The sequence below is a fragment of the Emiliania huxleyi genome (genome assembly GCF_000372725.1).
Source record: "Emiliania huxleyi CCMP1516 unplaced genomic scaffold EMIHUscaffold_645, whole genome shotgun sequence".
In the NCBI taxonomy this organism is placed as follows: domain Eukaryota; phylum Haptophyta; order Isochrysidales; family Noelaerhabdaceae; genus Emiliania; species Emiliania huxleyi.
The window spans coordinates 1-18,275 of NW_005197163.1; the positions used below are offsets into that span (position 1 = coordinate 1).

The 18,275-nt window shown below is 63.7% G+C and overlaps 8 protein-coding genes across 8 annotated transcripts; 6 read left to right on the forward strand and 2 right to left on the reverse strand.

The window, feature by feature from the left end:
• Positions 1 to 98: 98 nt before the first annotated feature.
• On the forward strand, positions 99 to 608 carry EMIHUDRAFT_120483 (hypothetical protein; the record flags this gene model as incomplete). The annotated part of the gene is made up of 1 exon (XM_005763163.1): positions 99 to 608. A coding segment is annotated over one exon (510 nt), but the record flags the coding sequence as incomplete, so codon positions are not given.
• Positions 609 to 981: 373 nt separating this feature from the next.
• On the forward strand, positions 982 to 2,215 carry EMIHUDRAFT_248219 (hypothetical protein; the record flags this gene model as incomplete). The annotated part of the gene is made up of 4 exons (XM_005763164.1): positions 982 to 1,099; positions 1,197 to 1,404; positions 1,527 to 1,571; positions 1,846 to 2,215. The coding sequence occupies 4 exons, from the start codon at positions 982 to 984 to the stop codon at positions 2,213 to 2,215; spliced, it is 741 nt and encodes a 246-aa protein (XP_005763221.1).
• A 2,759-nt stretch (positions 2,216 to 4,974) lies between these two features.
• On the reverse strand, positions 4,975 to 5,643 carry EMIHUDRAFT_248221 (hypothetical protein; the record flags this gene model as incomplete). Its single annotated transcript, XM_005763165.1, has 3 exons — positions 4,975 to 5,346; positions 5,391 to 5,425; positions 5,535 to 5,643. The coding sequence occupies 3 exons, from the start codon at positions 5,641 to 5,643 to the stop codon at positions 4,975 to 4,977; spliced, it is 516 nt and encodes a 171-aa protein (XP_005763222.1).
• A 230-nt stretch (positions 5,644 to 5,873) lies between these two features.
• EMIHUDRAFT_248222 (hypothetical protein) lies at positions 5,874 to 6,485 on the forward strand (the record flags this gene model as incomplete). Its single annotated transcript, XM_005763166.1, has 3 exons — positions 5,874 to 5,965; positions 6,057 to 6,165; positions 6,255 to 6,485. 3 exons carry the CDS (start codon positions 5,874 to 5,876, stop codon positions 6,483 to 6,485), a joined length of 432 nt encoding a protein of 143 aa, XP_005763223.1.
• A 1,237-nt stretch (positions 6,486 to 7,722) lies between these two features.
• On the forward strand, positions 7,723 to 8,229 carry EMIHUDRAFT_248224 (hypothetical protein; the record flags this gene model as incomplete). Its single annotated transcript, XM_005763167.1, has 1 exon — positions 7,723 to 8,229. The coding sequence occupies one exon, from the start codon at positions 7,723 to 7,725 to the stop codon at positions 8,227 to 8,229; it is 507 nt and encodes a 168-aa protein (XP_005763224.1).
• A 448-nt stretch (positions 8,230 to 8,677) lies between these two features.
• Positions 8,678 to 10,350, forward strand: EMIHUDRAFT_248225 (hypothetical protein; the record flags this gene model as incomplete). The annotated part of the gene is made up of 5 exons (XM_005763168.1): positions 8,678 to 8,684; positions 8,871 to 9,049; positions 9,120 to 9,202; positions 9,358 to 9,473; positions 9,542 to 10,350. 5 exons carry the CDS (start codon positions 8,678 to 8,680, stop codon positions 10,348 to 10,350), a joined length of 1,194 nt encoding a protein of 397 aa, XP_005763225.1.
• An 834-nt stretch (positions 10,351 to 11,184) lies between these two features.
• EMIHUDRAFT_54229 (putative ubiquitin-protein ligase) lies at positions 11,185 to 12,389 on the reverse strand (the record flags this gene model as incomplete). Its single annotated transcript, XM_005763169.1, has 4 exons — positions 11,185 to 11,412; positions 11,497 to 11,619; positions 11,703 to 11,939; positions 12,003 to 12,389. Coding segments are annotated over 4 exons (975 nt in total), but the record flags the coding sequence as incomplete, so codon positions are not given.
• Positions 12,390 to 17,480: 5,091 nt separating this feature from the next.
• Positions 17,481 to 18,263, forward strand: EMIHUDRAFT_248227 (hypothetical protein; the record flags this gene model as incomplete). Its single annotated transcript, XM_005763170.1, has 1 exon — positions 17,481 to 18,263. The coding sequence occupies one exon, from the start codon at positions 17,481 to 17,483 to the stop codon at positions 18,261 to 18,263; it is 783 nt and encodes a 260-aa protein (XP_005763227.1).
• Positions 18,264 to 18,275: the final 12 nt, after the last annotated feature.

The window sequence follows — 18,275 nt, forward strand, 5'->3', positions numbered from 1 at the left end:
GGCGGCGGTCAACGGGCCGGTGCCCCTCTCTCGCCGCGCCCCTGCGGCCCTCCCCGCAGCCGCGTGCTTCAGTGAGCAGCCCCCACCCGCGGGGTTAGGTGCTCCTCTCGATCGCTCTTTCCTTCGCGCTCGGCAAGGCCATCGAGGTGTCGGGCCTCGCCGCCTCGGCCGCCTCCTCCCTCGTCGCGATCGTCGCGCCTTTCGGCGCGCTCGCTCCCCCCCTCCCTCTCCCCTCGCCGCCTCATCGCTCGGCCTCTGCCGCCAGGCCCCGCACGGTGGCCTCCGCAGGCTCGCTCGCCCTCCTCTTTGCAATCTACGCGGTCGCCATCGCCATCGGCGCCGTCATCTCCAACAACGCCGTCGTGGTGCTCATGTTCCCGATCGTCGTGCGCATGTCGGAGGCGTCGGGCGTGCCGTGGCGCGCCGCGCTCTATACGCTGACCATGGCCGCCTCCGCCTCGTTCTCCACGCCCGTCTCGTACCAGACCAACCTGATGGTGTCGCGCGACGCCGACTACGCCTTCGCCGACTTTGTGCGCTTCGGCTTGCCGCTGCAGCTCGTCTGTATGCTCGCCACCGTGCCCACCTGCTACCTGCTCTACAAGTAGCGATTTGCAGGCAGCTTCGGTCGGCGGAGCCGCCGTTACGCTGCGCGCGGTTTGGACTTTGACAGAGCCACTCCCCACACACGCGTACAATCTGCAGCACGGCGCACGCCCAACATACAGTGTTTGTTTGCATGAACAAAAAACAGTCCACCCTAAAGGGGAAGGACCCTTGACGCAATAAAAGTTAAAACCACCCCCGCGGGGCCAACCCTCTTCGGTTTCGTCGGTTCAAGTGCACTATGACCAACGAAACCCGAATAAGAAAACGTGTACCCCCCTTCGAGTGTATCTTGAGTGTTGCTGTGGAGCGTCCGGTTTCAACACGCGCTTGCGCGCTCGCGTCTGCTGGCGCCCAGAGAACGTGTTGCACCACATGCTCCCGGCGGAGCCCAACTGCTCGCACTCGACAAGGCAGTCCATCCACTCGCGGCAGCTGAAGTCGAACTTCCACTCGATGCGGCTCGCGCCGGATTGTGAGCTCGGCGAGCGAGGTCGGAGAGCGACCTTCAGTTGGCCCAAGCCGCACGCCACTGAGGCAGAGCGGCCGTGCCGCGTGCGCGTACGACGGCCACTCTGCACCGACCGCAGCGCTGCATTGCGACCGCAGTGGCTCAGCTCAGCCAGGGCTCGCTCGCCCAAGCTCGGAGCCGCTGCCGGTCATGGGCAGCAACAAAGATTTGACGCGTCGCTCGGTGCAGGAGGGCACTGCAGTAGAGGTGCAGAGGCCGTCCGGCGCGCGCGCGATGGGCTACGGCTTCATTGGCAGCTACCAGAGCGCGTCTGGAGCGCTGCCATTGTGTGACCCCAGGTCATGCAAAATAAATCTGAGTTTTATTCCGCGGTGTACACTGAAAGCAGCCACAATGGCTGGCGAAGACTGCCCTGCTGCGCCGATCTTCACCTCGACGCCGCTCGAAGGCCCGAGCTCCGGACGCCAAACGGGCCGGAAGGAGCCGAGGCTGGGTGGTCCGGATGAGGATTTTCGATCGGTTCTGAGCTCTACTGTGGGGTCAACGGCGTCGTTTGGGCGTCAGGTGCGCGCGCCCGCCGTTTGCCCGCAGAACTCCGTGGAATCGCCCCGTACCCCGCCGCACTCGCGTCGTATCGTGAGCTGTGCCTGTGCTGGCCCGGTAGGCCGCGCGCCGACCGTGGCCAAAGAGCTGGCAGAGAGTGCTGCCCTGTCCTCTCTGGCCTCATACAGCGCCGCCCGCTGACGGCTCAGCTTCTGACCCGCCAGGCGCTCGTCAGGCGTGCGGAGGCGATCTTCTTCGGCTTGGACCAAGCGTACCAGCCCTCCGGGGCTGCCGCGGGTCGCCCAAGTGGTCACCTTCCAGCTGATGGAGTGTGCAGATGATGCCATTAAGGCGCTCTTCGCCGCCGACGGAGCCGGCCTGAAGGGAAAGGTGTCCAAAAAGAAGGCGCTCGCGCAGCTCCTGTGCGACTATGGAGGACCCGTCGCCAGACGACGCAGGGCAGAAGACGGTGAGGCGGAGCAGACGTGCAGGGCGAGACGAGGGAGGGAGCAGGACTTTGCGGAGATCAGCAGGAGGATGTACGAAGAGATTAGGAGCAGCAGGGACCCGAGGGACCATGTGGAAGACGGCTAGTGCTAGTCCCCCATCGGGAGGACGACCCCGGCTAGTCGCCGACCACACCCACAAAGAACCCTGCACAAAGATCGCAAGGGCGGGGACCTGTTCCTTTTTACCCATCTCACAATAGAGAGGTGTCCGTTTTATTTATTTATTTAGGACCCTGAGTCGACCCCTCTCCCGCCGCCGGCCATATAGACATACCGAGGAGTGTTGATCAGAGGGTCGCTCTGCCGGCTCCATCTGTTCACAGCCGCGTCCGTTGTGACCGCAGCGAATATGTTCACACCTTGAGCGGAGGCCAATTGATTCGCGAGACTCCGGCAAAAGTGCGGTTGGCAACGGGCTTTTGCGGACGCAAGCCTTCAGCTGGTGCCAAAACGTACCAAAACGTCCGTCCCGTCGCGGTCGGTAGAAATGGCTTGCTTGCAAGAATGGGATGCCGACAGGCGTCAGGCGGCGCATGCCGAGAAGTCGCTTGCCGTGCGGGAGCTCGTGCGCCTCTCCCTGCGCGTGCAGTCCACGGGCGTCGTCGCGGAGCTTCATCTCGACACGGCACTGGTTGCTCCGAGCGGCAGCGGAGCTGATCACGAGCGACGAATTCGCCGGGGATGCCAGGCAACAGATGGGCGCGCAGATAATTGGCGTGGCGTCCTAAACAACGCGACCGACGAGCATGCTCAACTGCTGCGCGACGCTCTCTGCGACCCCGACTTTTGTATGCGCTTTGCCATTCGCCGCCGCATTGGCTCAGGGGGCACAGTCCGCTTGCAGTGGCTCTTCCGCACGAATAGCGTTGTTGGCCGCACGGAGGAGCAGGTGCGATCGCACATCAACCTACCAGCGGCGTCCTACGAGGCGGCGTACTGGGTGGAGCGCAACTTGAGCAGCTATGATGAAGTGGTGCGGGACGTGATTTACTTGCGGAGCGGGGCTTCCTTCGAGCGCGAGGCGGAGGCTCCAGCCGCGCTGCACCTTGTGGTGCCGCCCGAGTTGGACAAGCGTGGCTATTGGAAGGGTGCTGGATTCACAGGTGTGTATTGGCTGCAGCCCGGCCAGCCAGTGTACGGCCACCCCAGCTACCGACACAGCTACGAAGCGGAACACGGTGACAGCTCGCACCCATCTTTGGGTTCAAAAACTCGTGTCTTGGCAGGGCCGTGCTGGGCTGGACCATATGACACTGACAGGGCGCCGTGGATCACGGTCAGGTTGGCCCGGGCTAGGGGCGCAAGCAGTTGGGCCACCAGTGTACCACAATGGACCGCCGGCTACCGGTTTGTGTACGGCTTTGAGGCTATATTTGCTGCCAAAACGACTGCCGTCACTGGTCCCTGGCACCATGGCTTGCGATGCGAGGCATTAACCGAGGAGGAGGCGCACACGCTGCTAGCTGAGCGCCAGCGTGCCACTCAGGATGCTGGCTCCCACCAGACGAGCTCTCCAGAGTCTTTATTGCAAGGACGGCATCGGCTCGACATCCCCGGGATGCTGGCTCAGGACGAGGCGCTCGCAAAGGCCAAAGCAGCCGATGCCGTCAGCTACGCGCGCCTTCCGCCCCCACCGCCTCCGCCTCCTCCGCCGCCGCCTCCGCTACCGCCGCCGATGACATGGACCAACGAAAAGCGTGAGCAAGTGCTCTCACTTTCGGGGCCACAAATGCCGCATCGGGTACAGCTGAGGCTAGTCGATCGCGTGTACGAGGTGTTCGAGCAGCACGGCAAGCCTGTCAATCACACCACCATTGCAGCAGCACTAGGGGAGTCGCATCAATCTGCAGTCCGGTCTGCATTGACTATCGCCCGTGAGCGCTGGCGTGAACAACATCCTGACGCCATGCCGTCCTCGAAAGAGGCACTCGCTGCCGTGAAGGGGCTGACGCAGCAAAGGGGATACATGTACCTCAGCGACAAGAAAATTCACGAGGCGTTGCTGCCACAGCTGCCGGGTCTCACTTTCAAGCAAGTGCGGCGAGCTGCGGCGCGCGTGCGCGATCCACAACGGGCTGTCACAACTTACGGGCAAGAGATCCCGGTGTGGGAAGCGTCGCAGCGAGCCTATGTCTTTCCTTCAACCGGCGAACATGTTGCAGGCGACCAGTGGTCAACTCCCACTAAAGGCGAAGCAGGCCGAACCATGCGGCATCACATAGCATGTGGGCGGCCAAACGAACAAGCTATCCTAAAGCGTAGACTGGCACTAGATGCGTCCTGGCATCGGGAGGGTCCGCCTAAGAGGAAGTACGTTCGTAAGAACTGATACATATACTTTTTGTGCGTGGAGCGTCTTCCCCTTTTGCGCAGCAACACCTTAAACTTTTAGGCCCTCCAAATTCGAGAGAGATTTTTAGCAATACCAAACAACTCTAACATTTGTTTGTCCAAATTCGGGTCGGAGCGTAGCGGAGTGTGGGCCCCGAGTTTGAAAAAGGGCGACGGACGCTTGCGTCCTAGCCTCCAACAACGCCTCCCCGGCGCAGAGGGGCCCCCGGAGGGATGCTCAACCGCTCCACGCCACGCCGCTCGCGGCGGTCCTATTAAATAAATAAATACAACGGGCATCCCAAGCTAGGGCTGGGTCGAGGACAGACACGTCCCCACCTTTGCAGGATTTTGCAAAAGCGAGGGGGGAGGGCGCATCGCCGCGCGGAGAGGGCTGGGCACAGGGCACAGGGGATCTCTCTCGCATAGGATATGCACTCGGCGGCACGAGGGCAAGGCTGGGCGTCCTACATGTATGTTTGTGCTCCCCCCCGGACCCCTCGCTCTCGGGCACTAACCATCTGACCACTCATCGACGGGGCTTGGCGAGCGGCCGCGCTGCGGGGCAGGGCTGGTGAGAATGGGCTCTGGCCACTCGCCCGTGCGGTTGTAACCCCGCATCTGTCGGACAGAGGCCTCGACCGCCCCTCGCGGCAAGCTCTCGAGCATCTCGAGCAGCTCGCCCGCCGCCATCGCCGCCTCGAACTGCTCCCTCATGCCGAGCGCGCCGCATACCCTGCGGACCGCCTCCTGCTGCACCTCGTCCGGCGTATCGGTTTCATAGCCGGACGAGTCAGCGGAGGCGGCCCGCTTGGCGGGCGGAGAGTCGGGCGACGGCGAGCGCGACTGGCGCGAGAGCCCGCTGCCGCGCGCGGACAGCGCGTTCTTGTCAACGAGACGGGGTCCAGCATCGGCACGGCCCCTGGCACCGCGGCCCTTGCCGCGCTGCTGCTGCCCACGCTTCCTGCCCGGGTTAGGGACAGTGAAGGAGCAGCCGCGCACTCCGCCGCCGCTGGGCGGCGGCGGCACGCGCGCGGCGGCGGCCGGGCCCGCAGGCGCGGCGGGCTGGCCACCCGCGGTGGCACCCTGCGGCGGTCCTATTCCCAGCTCCGCTGAGGGCCCCTCGGTTATTTTATTGTCCGAAACGAGCGTTTCACCGCCCAGCCATATAATGCAGCCCATCGTCTTGCGGCTAGAGACGCAAGGCGGCGCCGTCGAGCTCGAGCTCCACATCAAGGGGCTCCTGGAAGAGACCCTGTCGCCTCGCTGCCCTGGCGACGACTCGTGGGAGCAGCAGCTGCAGGACCAGGGCAAGAGGAGGGCGACGCTCACCACGATATTGAGAGGTGTGGGACGTCCCCGCCCATGAAGGCAACTCCGTCTACTCACCACACGCTGCCGCGACAGATTTGATGCAAGCGGTCGCGCAGGACAAGCCAGACAAGCTCGAGCCTTTTGCCGTCGAGTGGCTGGAGCGGCGGTTTGGCAAGTCGGCCGAGCGCAGGTCAGATTTGCAATAGGGTGGTGGGTTCGTAGCGGCGCCACACCTCAAATTGGGCGTTCAGAGCTGCTCACCCCGTCACAAATCGCCGCAGCTTGAGCCCCTGGACCTCGCGCACGGACCTCTATCCTTCCGAGGCGGCCTTTGCAACTTACTTTCTCGAGATTCGGCTGCCGACGCTCCTCGAGAAGGCTATCGAGCTGGTGGCTTTCGAGCAGACGGCACCAGCCATTGCAGTTCACTGCCGGGTGGCGTCCGTCAGCTGATAGCCTCATGCTTTCCCGCCCCATAGGCTCCAGAGACGCTAGGCGAGTCTCTCTTGGAATTCTTCCTCTCAGAGGGGCGCGACGCGGACGCGCGGCGCGAGAGGCTGCGGCCGTCGAAAGCGCACCCCCAGGTTGAGAGCGCGGGTGCGCCGCCGCTGGTCGCGGCCGAGTGCGTGGTGACGATCGAGCAGCCGACCGAGGGCGAGGACGTATCAGGCGGCATCAAAGTGAGCATTGTGACGCCTGGCCAGCAGTAATCTTTGAATGAAATAAAAGCACCGAAAGACCAAAGGAACGGCACAGGCAGAGCCGATCGCCACCACGGCAAGCCATCCTCCAGCGCCACATCCCACATCCGCTCTCGGGGCTCCTCCCGGATGCGGATCGCTCCTACCACAGCAGGTTTCCGCGCCTGCCCGGTGCTCTGCGCTGCGCACCACTGTGCGCACCCTTAGAGCCTAGACCCTTGGCTGACTTCTTGGCTGCACCGCCCCCGGGGGGACCGCCTGCAGGCTGCACGTGCAGGGCGAGCAGGCCCAGCCCCTCGGGCAGTCCTCTCGCATGCCAGCTCTAAAGAAAGAAAGTAGACGGTCCTCCCATGCAGCATGCTGGGACACCAAGAATCCCCAAGATCGTGTGCAGGGCGGGGACACATGTCCCTAAATCCCATCTCGTCTCAGAGTTTGACCGTTTTATTTATTTACTTAGCATGCTGGGCGCTGGGGGTGAGGACAGACACAGAAAAATGCAGCTTTAGGAAACTCGTTTACCAGAGGCTAGACCTAAGTGCTAAGAGGGTTGGGGCGAGGGGGGCGCATCATGGTACATGGAGCGGAGTCCGGAGAGGCGGACGAGGGCTGCTGCCAGAGATGTGGTGTGCTGCCAGGGGCGCAGCCGGCGTTCTCTCTCGCATATAAGGACGAACCTATTAATATCGCACCTGTGGGCGCCACCGCCCCTCGGGGTCCTCCGTCCCGTCCCGTCGACCACCTGACTGAGTGAGTAGAATTGTGTGTGAGAGAGAGAGAATTGTTGTCCTGAGGAAGTACGAGTAAGGAAAAAGAATTTAAACAAAACAACTCTCTCACTCTCTCACAGCAGACAAGGAAAAAGAAAGAAAGAAAGAAAATAGACACCCCAAACGAGGGATGGGGGAGGAGACAGGGTCCCCACCTGCACGAGCAGGATTTTCAATGTATGTGGCTCTAACGTACATTCCCGGAGGAGGACTGCTGACAGGGTTTGCGATGAGGAGTGACCCGAAGGATTTTGGAAGGACGATCAGGAAGGGCAGTGGCGCCTTTTTCTTTGTGCCAGTCCGCGCCAGTCCGCGCCCTTGTCGTGCCAGTGAGTGGCAAAAAGAAAGAAAGAAAACAGACAACCCAAGGGAGGGATGGGAGAACGGTGAGTGGCATCCAAGCGTCAGCATGAAAGAATTCTTTTCGCGCGGTTTCGGGGAAAGCTCGTTTTGGCTCTGGTGTTGTAAGTGTATATATGCGCTGGCTCGTCATCATCTCTGCTGTCAGCCTCGCTGCTGCGTTGCATTCGGTCCCTCCGCCCTCGGTCGCGCGGCCGTTCCGCTCTCGAGCGCCGCGCGCAGCCCTTTCAGACGACGAGCCAAAGAAGACTGGCGAAGACGGGGATGCGCTCGCGGCAGAGTTTGCGCGTCGGCTGGAGGCGGAGGGCGGTGCGACAAAGTTCAAGCTGAAGACAGACATCTCGCGCGCGGTAGAGCCTCTCAAGGACGGCCTCACCGACGTCGCGAGAGAGGCGAAGAACGTGCAGCTTCCCGACTTGACCGACGCGTCGCCGCAAACGCTGCTCGGAGGCCTCTTTGGTGTCGTCTTTCTCTGCACGCTCCTCAGCGCGGCGAGTGGCCCGAGCGTAGACACACGCACCTCGGACGGCACTACCCTCGAGTTCGGGCAGCGTTCAGAGCTGCGGCAACCCGATTTCGGCACCTCAAACCGCGGCTACCGCCCCGAGTTTGGCAACCAATGAGCAGCGACATATCCCGTGTGGACCGCTACCCGTCGGCGATCAACGGGCGATCTCGCGAGGGCCGTGGCGGTCTGCTGCGGCACATACGTGTGTGGTGGCGTGTTTTAGGCGTTCTTTTGTTATGTCCATTTTTTGCGCATTCCTGTCCTCCTACTCTAATACAGACTTCAAAGAGGAGAAGATAAAAGATGTCTGTGTCTGGTCTTCCCTCCAGTCAAGAAAGAAAATAAGGCCGCATGAAAACGGAAGTCGCAACACGCAAGTCCGGGTCGGTCCGCTCGCGTCCGTCGCTCCGCGCGGGAGCGAGCCGGACAACTCTCAACTGCGGGCGCAATGGACGAAGAGTTCAACCCCACGAGCCACACCAATTACTGCCAGAAGCTGCTTCACTCCTTCTGCGGCGTCCTTATCGGCGCACTCTCCACACCTTGCTGAGCCGTCATAGCGCATGCTACGTCCAACACGTGTCCGCCACACAGCCTCTCTCTGCGACAAGTGACATGTTGTGCATGACGTGTACACAGGTTTTCTCCTGCTGCCAGTTGGCTGCTGGCTTGTGGTCTGGAACGAGGGCAGCGCAACCTTAATGGGAGGGGCAGCACACCACATCTCTCCCACACGCGACCCCACTTGCTCCTCAGGCAACTCGGTGTGCACCTCCGCCGCTTTTGACGCGGGTAAGGCCATCATCGTTGACACGGCGTGCGAGAACAATGCGGCCAACATGGGCGATCTCGTCCACTACACCTGTCCCGTCCAGCTGGACACGGCGGAGGTCACTGAGAGCGTCACGGGCGCGACCATCCCCGGTGCACTGAAGGTTGCGGCGCGCTTACGGTGCCCCAGCACCCCGCGTGGCAGCCTTTGCTCAGGAGCAACCGCGTGCTCAGGTGACCTCGACAGTCCAGATGTATCTATGGACCGAACAAACCTACAGCCAGGAGGAGAAGGACAACCTTGGCGGGACGACAACGTACACGTGCTTTTGCTATACCAAGACTTGGACGAGCATGGCGGGCCTGCGCCTTACTTTGGGAGGCACTCTGACGCACACCCAATATCACGCGAGACAACCGACATGTAGGCGCCGCGTATTCAGCTAAATAATATCCGCTACACTTGCGGCAGAAACGCGAAGGACCCCGGCCCCAATTGCCTGAACTCGCAACCGTCGGCGTCGGATCTGTCGCTCGACACCTCTGGGCTGGGCTTCTCGCAGAGCTACGCGCCGAGTGTTGACCTCGGTGCGGGCGCCCGTCTTGAAGCTCATCCACGCAACCCAACTCAGCGGATGGTATGTTTCCTATGGCAGGCGAACCAGTCGCCCAGTTTGCGCTCACCCAGGAGAAGTTGCAACAGACGATGGACATGGGCCCCGCGCCGATCGATATCCCGGCGCCTGCAGGCTGGGCGCAGACGCAGGAGGGTGTTCAGAGCAACGACCCGATGGCAGGGCTGATGAGCCAGACGGGGCCAACGGAGGGTGCGGTCTACTACTATAAGACTGGGGACGGCCGCATCTACACCCCAAACTCGGCGCAGCTGGGAGACCGCCAGCTGACAATGCAGGCGTACACTGCGGAGAGCGTCTCGGGGATTGGTAAGCAGCTCGCGGGCTCGCCAGGCGCCCTCGAGCCGTACGAGGCGGGCGGTGGGTGGTTCCCTCCGTGCAAGCCGCGCGAGCTGGAGTACTATATGGGGAAGGCGCTCTCGCCAGCGGAGATGTTTGGCGTGCTCAAGGCGAACCTCGACTCGATGACGATGCTGGTCCGGCTCCTATGCTACGGCATCTTCTTTGCGGGCTTCATGATGATCGGAGGCCCTCTTGCCGTTGCGCCCCAGATCGTCCCGTGCGTCGGCGAGTACATCGCCGGTGTCGCGCAGTGCATGGTCGCCTGTGTGGCCGCAGTCTTTGCGCTCGGGCTCTGGGCGTTCTCCACCGCCATCGCCTGGCTCTTTTACAACCCCGTGTACGGCATCGCCCTGCTGGTCGTCGCAGGTGCGGCGAGCTACATCGGCAACAACATGGTCCAAAAGGCCAAGCACGAAGGCGGCGGCGGCGGCAGCGGCGCTCCCAACCTCGGTTTTAGCAAGCCGCAAGACGAGGTACCGCTCGTGTGAGCGGTCCATAGCTGAGGACTCCTGCTGGAGCTCTCTGAGCCCGCTCTCGCTCCAGGAGAGGGGAGTATCGCTCTTGCCTGTCACCTGTGGGCGCGGCGCAGCTCCCCCGGGGGCAGCGGCAGGGCCAGGCGCACTCCCGTTGCAGTGCATGTAATACTGTAAGGTGAGACGACAGACACAGGTACGCCTCCCAAAAGGTGAGCTGAGGACTTGGCTCTGTGGGGGGGGGGGGGGGTTGTAAATAAATAAATAAAACGGACACCTCTACTAGGAGATGGGTAAAAAGGAACAGGTCCCCGCCCTGAGCGATGCCCTGCGGTCTTTGTGCAGGGAGGGGTTCTTTGTGGGTGTGGTCGGCGACTAGGGGGGGGTTGTGGGCTACATGCGGCTCTCTTTTTTATGAATGATTTAGATTGTGCTTTGTGGGTCGGCGAACTGGAACACGCCCTCACATGGGGGCTCACGCGCGTAAAAAACAGCTAGCCGTAACAGGGTGCCGCGCTGCCGGGCTCTCACGTCTCAGCCTCAGGGGGTTTGTGTGGAAGACACTCGACTACACATGTGCATGCACATGTGCACACATGCGATCAATTATCAATGTACTAATCACGCTGTGGAATAAAGCGTAACACGACGGTGTTGTGCTCTACGTGTGTCTCTCTGTCCACTCGAGACTCTCCGTTCGTGGCCGTTCCGCACTCAGGTCAACTTTCGAGACGGCACACGCCAACCTCCTCAACCCACACCCCAGAAGCGACGCGGCGCCTGCACCGTCACCTCGGTGCCGGTCGTCGGCTGCGCCACCGCCGCCTCGTGGAAGCCCCGCGCCCCCGCGAGCGCCAGCCGCAGCTTGGCCCGCAGGTGCGCCTCGCAGCAGTACTCGGGCAAATAGAGACGGTTGAAGCAAGCCGACGCCGTGGGGAGTCGGCCGGTGGCGCCGCCGCCAATGCACGCCACCGTAAAGCGCTGCTCGGCGCCACGGTAGCCCATCAGCGAGGCGAAGCCGGTAGCAGGGGGCCGCGTTGCGCCGGTGGCGAAGAAGAGGAGCTGCGCGCGCTCCGCCTCCGTCAGGTGGTCGCGCACCGCGCGCCTGCGATGTCGAGATCGCCGAGGTTACCCGAGATGGCCCGAGCTCAACGTCGGAACGGGCACCGCGCGCCAGAACCACGCGACGCCCCTAGAGTGTGCGTACTCGGGCGGGTCGTAGCGCGTGTGTCGCTCCCAGTCGTCGACGTCGATGGCCGCCTCCCCGCACAGTAGCAGCTGGACCTGGTCTCGGGCGAAGCTCGGGTGAACTCGGACGAACACCCGACCGCCGCCTCGCCGCCTCGCAGCGACCGCGCCTCGGCGACCGTGCAGCAGGTGCGGAGGGAGGCGAAAGGGCGCCCGTCGAGGAAGACGGCGAGGCCGGCGCGGAAGGCGGCGACCTGCGGCTCGACGGCGCCGAGGAGCTTGTGCTGCGCGTACAGCCGCAGGTACTCCTCGACGTTTGCTGCGGTGACCGGCTCGTCGGCCCCTCCCGGCTTGAGCTCAGTGGCGCGCCGCCGCTTGGACGACTCCTCGTATATGACCGCCTCGTCGCCGTCCACCTGCGACGGTAGGGGAGGCTCGCCTCCGCCAGCCTCGGGCAGGAGGCCCTCCGGGCCTCGCACCTCGAAGCAGAGGCACATGGCGCCGAGATCCTCGGCCGGCATGGCGAGCAGCGTCCTCTGCGACTGGTGCAGCGCGGGGTCGACCGACGCGAGGTCGTCAAAGCTGAGCGGGTAGCCGAAAACGGCCTTGAGGAAGGCGTGCGACCACGCCACGCCGACCGTCTCCCGGTGGTACAGTGCGAGGCCGCAGATGCGGCCGAGCAGCGCGAAGTACGAGAGGTGGTCCTCGCCCGCCGAGGAGGCCGAGTGCGGGTTGGGCCGCAGCCCGTCCTGGCTCGCCAAGAAGAGGCCGCGGCGCGGGTCCACCATCTCCGCCGTCGCCTGCTCGAACCACTCGCGTCGCAGCGCGTCGCCCGCCGCCGCCTCGCCCTGGTAGCGCACGTCCAGCGCGGTCGCCGCCGTGCCGGAGAAGGGCCGGCCCGTCGCCTCGTCGACGCTCAGGGCGGCGCACGCCCCGACGTCCCCGTGACGGCCCCACTCCCCCTTTCTGTCGCCCGGGCGCCACTCCGACACGTCGAGCGGGCTGCTGCGGCGGGCGACCAGCTGCAGCGTGAGCGCGTCCCTCTCCATGGCCAGTGCGGCGTTGCAGCCCACCAGCGCGTCGAGACGAGCGTGCAGCCAGGCTCGCTTGGCCCGCAGGTTGAGCAGGGACGGGTCCGAGAGGAGCCACGGGAAGTCGGTGTCGATTCGTCCGGGACTTCCCGCGAGCTTCTCCCAGAAGCGGACGGCGCCGCCGATGCCGGCGAGCACCCGGAATGCAGCCTGGGGGGCGGAGGGGCGGAGGCATGTAGGTCCCAAAACGGTTCCGAGATAGTCCCAAAATGGTTCCGAGATGGTTCCGAGTGTTGGGATCGCGGGGCGGCGCGAGCCTTGTGGCCGTTAGTGCAGGCAGCCTCTGCAGGCGAGCCGAGGCAGCCGGGAGGGCACCACGAGAGGGAGAGCTTGGCGCGGAGCTCTTCGCTGCGCACGGTCTGCCACGCCGAGGCCTGGGGCCGCGCGCGCGCGGTGGCGGTGGCGGAGATGCGCCGCAGAGCCGACAGCTGCGGCGGTATCACCGCGGTTAGGGCCTGGTGCAGCGCCCGAAGGCAGTCAGAGTGGCCATTTTGAGCAGCGTAGTGTGCCGGCGTGAAGTCGCTCCCGTCTGGCGCCGCGAAGCTGGTGGTGTGGCCGCCGAGCTCGAAGAGCGCGCGGATGCATCCCGCGTGACCGGCCTCGGCCGCCAAATGTACGGGCGTGGAGCCGATGGCGTCAGCCGATGTGAGGCTCAAGCTGGCGTCAGGGTTCGTGATTTCACATGGAAACAGCGAATCGGTTTCACTTTCACTTTCACTTCACATTTCATGTGAAACGAAATTTCACTTTTTCGAGCGAGTGTGAAGAGTCGTGTGAACGTGGATGATGACGGATGCTCCCACCGAGTTCCGACACTCTGACACTCACTTGCACAGGTGTTGGCTCCCAAGCAGCAGCCAAGATGAAGGAGGCTGGAGATATTGGTCTCGCTGAGCTGATGTGTACACTAGACCTATATGAATCTCATGGCATGCTGTGGGCGAATACGGTGCTGATGGTGGGATGAACTCTCTCAGCAGTCGAGAGTCGACTCTCGACGCATCGGGAGGGCGGCCGCGGCGGTGTAGGGGCGGCGGCGAGCTCCCGGTTGCAAATACTCGCCTCACAGTCCAAGATGGCGGCTCGCGCCCCCATCCGCGCACCAGCGTGCCACTCTAGAGGGCGGCGGCGGCGGTGTAGGGGCGGCGGCGAGCTCCCGGTTGCAAATACTCGCCTCACAGTCCAAGATGGCGGCTCGCGCCCCCATCCGTGCACCAGCGTGCCACTCTAGCCCCGCCTGCCGCCCAGATACCGAAGGTGGTGGGCGCACTCTTCGACTTGGGCATTTATTTGCCACCGGGAGGGCGGCGGCGGCGGTGTAGGGGCGGCGGCGAGCTCCCGGTTGCAAATACTCGCCTCACAGTCCAAGATGGCGGCTCGCGCCCCCATCCGTGCACCAGCGTGCCTCTCTAGTCCCGCCTGCCGCCCAGATACCGAAGGTGGGGGGCGCACTCTTCGACTTGGGCTATTATTTGCCACCGGGAGGGCGGCGGCGGCGGTGTAGGGGCGGCGGCGAGCTCCCGGTTGCAAATACTCGCCTCACAGTCCAAGATGGCGGCTCGCGCCCCCATCCGTGCACCAGCGTGCCACTCTAGCCCCGCCTGCCGCCCAGATACCGAAGGTGGGGGGCGCACTCTTCGACTTGGGCTATTATTTGCCACCGGGAGGGCGGCGGCGGCGGTGTAGGGGCGGCGGCGAGCTCCCGGTTGCAAATACTCGCCTCACAGTCCAAGATGGCGGCTCGCGCCCCCATCCGTGCACCAGCGTGCCACTCTAGCCCCGCCTGCCGCCCAGATACCGAAGGTGGGGCGCACTCTTCGAGACTTGGGCTATTATTTGCCACCGGGAGGGCGGCCGCGGCGGTGTAGGGGCGGCGGCGAGGGCCGCTCCCGGTTGCAAATACTCGCCTCACAGTCCAAGATGGCGGCTCGCCCCCCCATCCGTGCACCAGCGTGCCACTCTAGCCCCGCCTGCCGCCCAGATACCGAGGGCAGGGCGCACTCTTCGACTTGGCTATTATTTGCCACCGGGAGGGCGGCGGCGGCGGTGTAGGGGCGGCGGCGAGCTCCCGGTTGCAAATACTCGCCTCACAGTCCAAGATGGCGGCTCGCGCCCCCATCCGTGCACCAGCGTGCCTCTCTAGTCCCGCCTGCCGCCCAGATACCGAGGGTGGGGCGCACTCTTCGACTTGGCTATTATTTGCCACCGGGAGGGCGGCGGCGGCGGTGTAGGGGCGGCGGCGAGCTCCCGGTTGCAAATACTCGCCTCACAGTCCAAGATGGCGGCTCGCGCCCCCATCCGTGCACCAGCGTGCCTCTCTAGTCCCGCCTGCCGCCCAGATACCGAAGGTGGGGGGCGCACTCTTCGACTTGGGCTATTATTTGCCACCGGGAGGGCGGCGGCGGCGGTGTAGGGGCGGCGGCGAGCTCCCGGTTGCAAATACTCGCCTCACAGTCCAAGATGGCGGCTCGCGCCCCCATCCGTGCACCAGCGTGCCTCTCTAGTCCCGCCTGCCGCCCAGATACCGAGGGCGGGGCGCACTCTTCGACTTGGGCTATTATTTGCCACCGGGAGGGCGGCGGCGGCGGTGTAGGGGCGGCGGCGAGGGCCGCTCCCGGTTGCAAATACTCGCCTCACAGTCCAAGATGGCGGCTCGCGCCCCCAAGCATCCATGCTCTGATGTGTCGCTTGGGTCGCCTCTGCTGCTGTATCTCTGTCTTATCCAGATATCGAGAGCGCGCGACGACAACCAACCCCTTAACCCAACCCTAACCCTAACCCTAACCCTAACCCTAGCCCGAAGAACCCAAAGCGTTCACCGAGAGCTCGTGTCGACGGACCGCTGATTCCGCCATTTGGTTTCGGCCCAAACCGGACCATTCTCTTAGGAGCTGCACAACGGCTTGAACGCTCTCTGACCCTAACCCTAACCCTAACCCTAACCCTAACGACACGGTGCTTCTTAAGAGGTCGTGCGCGTCGCTGCCGACGCATCTCGCGTGTATGGTGTTTTGCAGTGTATTTCGGCGGGGGCGCGCATTAAAAGAACATTGAGGCAACACACACGTCCTCGAGCGCCCGAGGACACGAACCAAGCTGCACCTCCTCTCACTAGTTATTGTGGGCTCTTTCCTTTCTACACTTCCTCGCTTTCAAACACCGCGTTTTGATGCAGTGAGGGCGGGCCCCTGTTCTTTGAGCCTTGGGGACGACCACGGCCTTGACCACGGCCTCGCTGCAGGGAAGGTGGGAAGCAGGAACGCGCGGCATTGGTGGCACAGAGATCCCTACCGGTGCCGGCAGTGGTAGGCGCACCGCCGCTCTCTCCGCTGCCGCCTCCGCCGCTGCCGCCTCGACTGCTGCCGCCTCCGCCGCTGCCGCCTCGGAGATGCCAGAGCCTTCGAAAGTAGTCGAACTTGTGAAATTTTCAGTGAAACGGGGGCGGCCGAAACGTTTCATGTGAAATTCACATGAATTCACATGTGAAAGTGAAAGTGTGAAAATTCACTCACGAACCCTGGCTGGCGTACTCGTGGAGGACACGCAGGCAGTCGGCGTGGCCCTCCTCGGCCGCGAGGTGTGCGGGCGTGCGGGCGTACTCGTCCGTCGCGGACAGACTCGCCGCGGCGCCAAGTTCGTGGAGCGCACGAAGGCAGCTCGCGTGCCCTTCGAATGCAGCGATATGGGCCGGCGTCAAGCCAGCCGGTCCAGCTGCCGACAGGGAGTGGTGGTCGAGACACACGGCGCGCAGACTCAGCACGTCTCCCACGCGGCACGCTTCATGCGCTGGGCTCAAACCTCGTATCCCGGCATCAAGAGCGGCGGCTGAGGAGGCGGAGGGCAGAGGCGGCGTGGCCGGCGGAAGCGGCGCTAGGAGAGGCGGCGGAGGCAAGCTCCGTGAGAGCAAGCGCGACTGCGAGCGTGTTTGCGGCGTCGTCGGGGGACAGGGAGGTCGCTGGAGCATCGGGGGCGGCGGCGTCAGACGCGAGGGAGGACTGTGGCATGGAATGTGGATGGAGCATCGGGCTGCATTCGCCTTGCTCCCGGACCGCTCGTGCGTGTCTCCATCCGTGCTCGTGTAATCTGTTTTTTTTTGTGTGAATGCCCAGCGCTGACTTCTGACTGTCGTTGCTGTCTATCCCTTTCTCGACTGTCTGAGCTTGTGCGTCTTCCGGGGTTGTGTTTTTGTGTGAACAGGTCGGCTCACGTAGGAGGGTATCACTCTGACCTGTTCCGACCCTGATCCGACCCTGATCCGACCTTATGTGAACACCGACCTGATCCGACCCTGTTAGCTGTTAGGTTTGAACAAGGTCGGAACAGGGTTGGATCAGGGTCGGAACAGATGAGCTGCCCCACGTACGGCCCTTTTTCCCGACCTTGTTCCGACTCTGGTCCGACCCTGATCCGACCGTGTTCGGCAGCGTTCGAACACGGTCGGAACAGGGTTGGATTAGGGTCGGAACACATGAGCTGCCGTGCCCCACGTGCGGCCCTTTTCCCGACCTTGATCCGTACTGTGTTCGACCGTGATCCGACCTGGTGTGCTGAACGGCAACGGGACGTACGCGGCACGTGGCTGTGAACTCGGAGCTCGGCCTGTGAACTCCGACTCTGTTCCGACCGTGATCCGACCTGATCCGACCGTGCTCGAACAGGGGTCACCGCGGCGGCGGGAGGGAGGGATTTTCCCGACCTTGTTCCGACTCTGGTCCGACCCTGATCCGACCGTGTTCGAAGTGAACACGGTCGGATCAGGTCGGTGTTCGAAAGAGGTCGGATCAGGGTCGGAACAGGTCAAAGTGCTACTCCTTGACGTGTCGCGTTTTGGTGTGTCGCATCCGGCTCGCCAGCAAAATAGTGTGTATGCGCGTAGCCGTGATCGGCGCCGGCTTTTCGGGACTTGCATTTGCGCGCGCCGTTCAGCAGGCCAATCTTTGCAATGTTGTCGTCTTTGAGCAGACCGAGGCGCTCGACAATCCTCAGGTGTCGGGAGACATCCGAGTGCCAGCCGCGGAGGCCGTGCTCAACGAGCTAGGGCTCGCAGGCCAGGCTACGAGGCTGCGAGGGCACGGCGGTCGCGGCGGCGCGGCTTCCAGAAGCAGCAGTGGGGACGACGACGGTGCCCGATATCCGCAGCAAGGCTTGCAGATGCTGCTGGCTCGAAGTCTGAGGCCGGGGACGCTACGACTGTCGTGCTCGGTCGAGCGGCTCGAGCGCTCGTCGAGCGGCGCCATCCGTCTCAGCTTCTGTGCTCGAGGCAAGAGCGAGGCCCTCTTGTTTGACCTCTGCGTCTGCGCCCACGGGCAGCTCCAGACGGTCGCGTTGGAGGCTGGCTCCCCGAGCGCTGCAGTGGCGGTGATTGGCGACGCGCGCTGGGTGAGGCGGCGGAGGTGGGACCTCGGCACAGCCCGCCGCGCCGGGGGAGCAAACACGGCGCTCCTGGACGCCGTCGACCTCGCCCGTCTCGTGCATCGCGCTGCACGCATCGGGCAGCGTCCAGACCTCGGCCGCTACGCCGCGGCGGCGGGGAGAAGCTGGCGGTGCCCGGGACGGGCGGCGGCAGCCCTCACGCCGCTGGTGGCCGCGGCGTTGTTGGCCGTTGCAGATTGGTGCCATCTCATTCCTACACGGACACGTAGCGGCTAGCTCGTGGCGCCG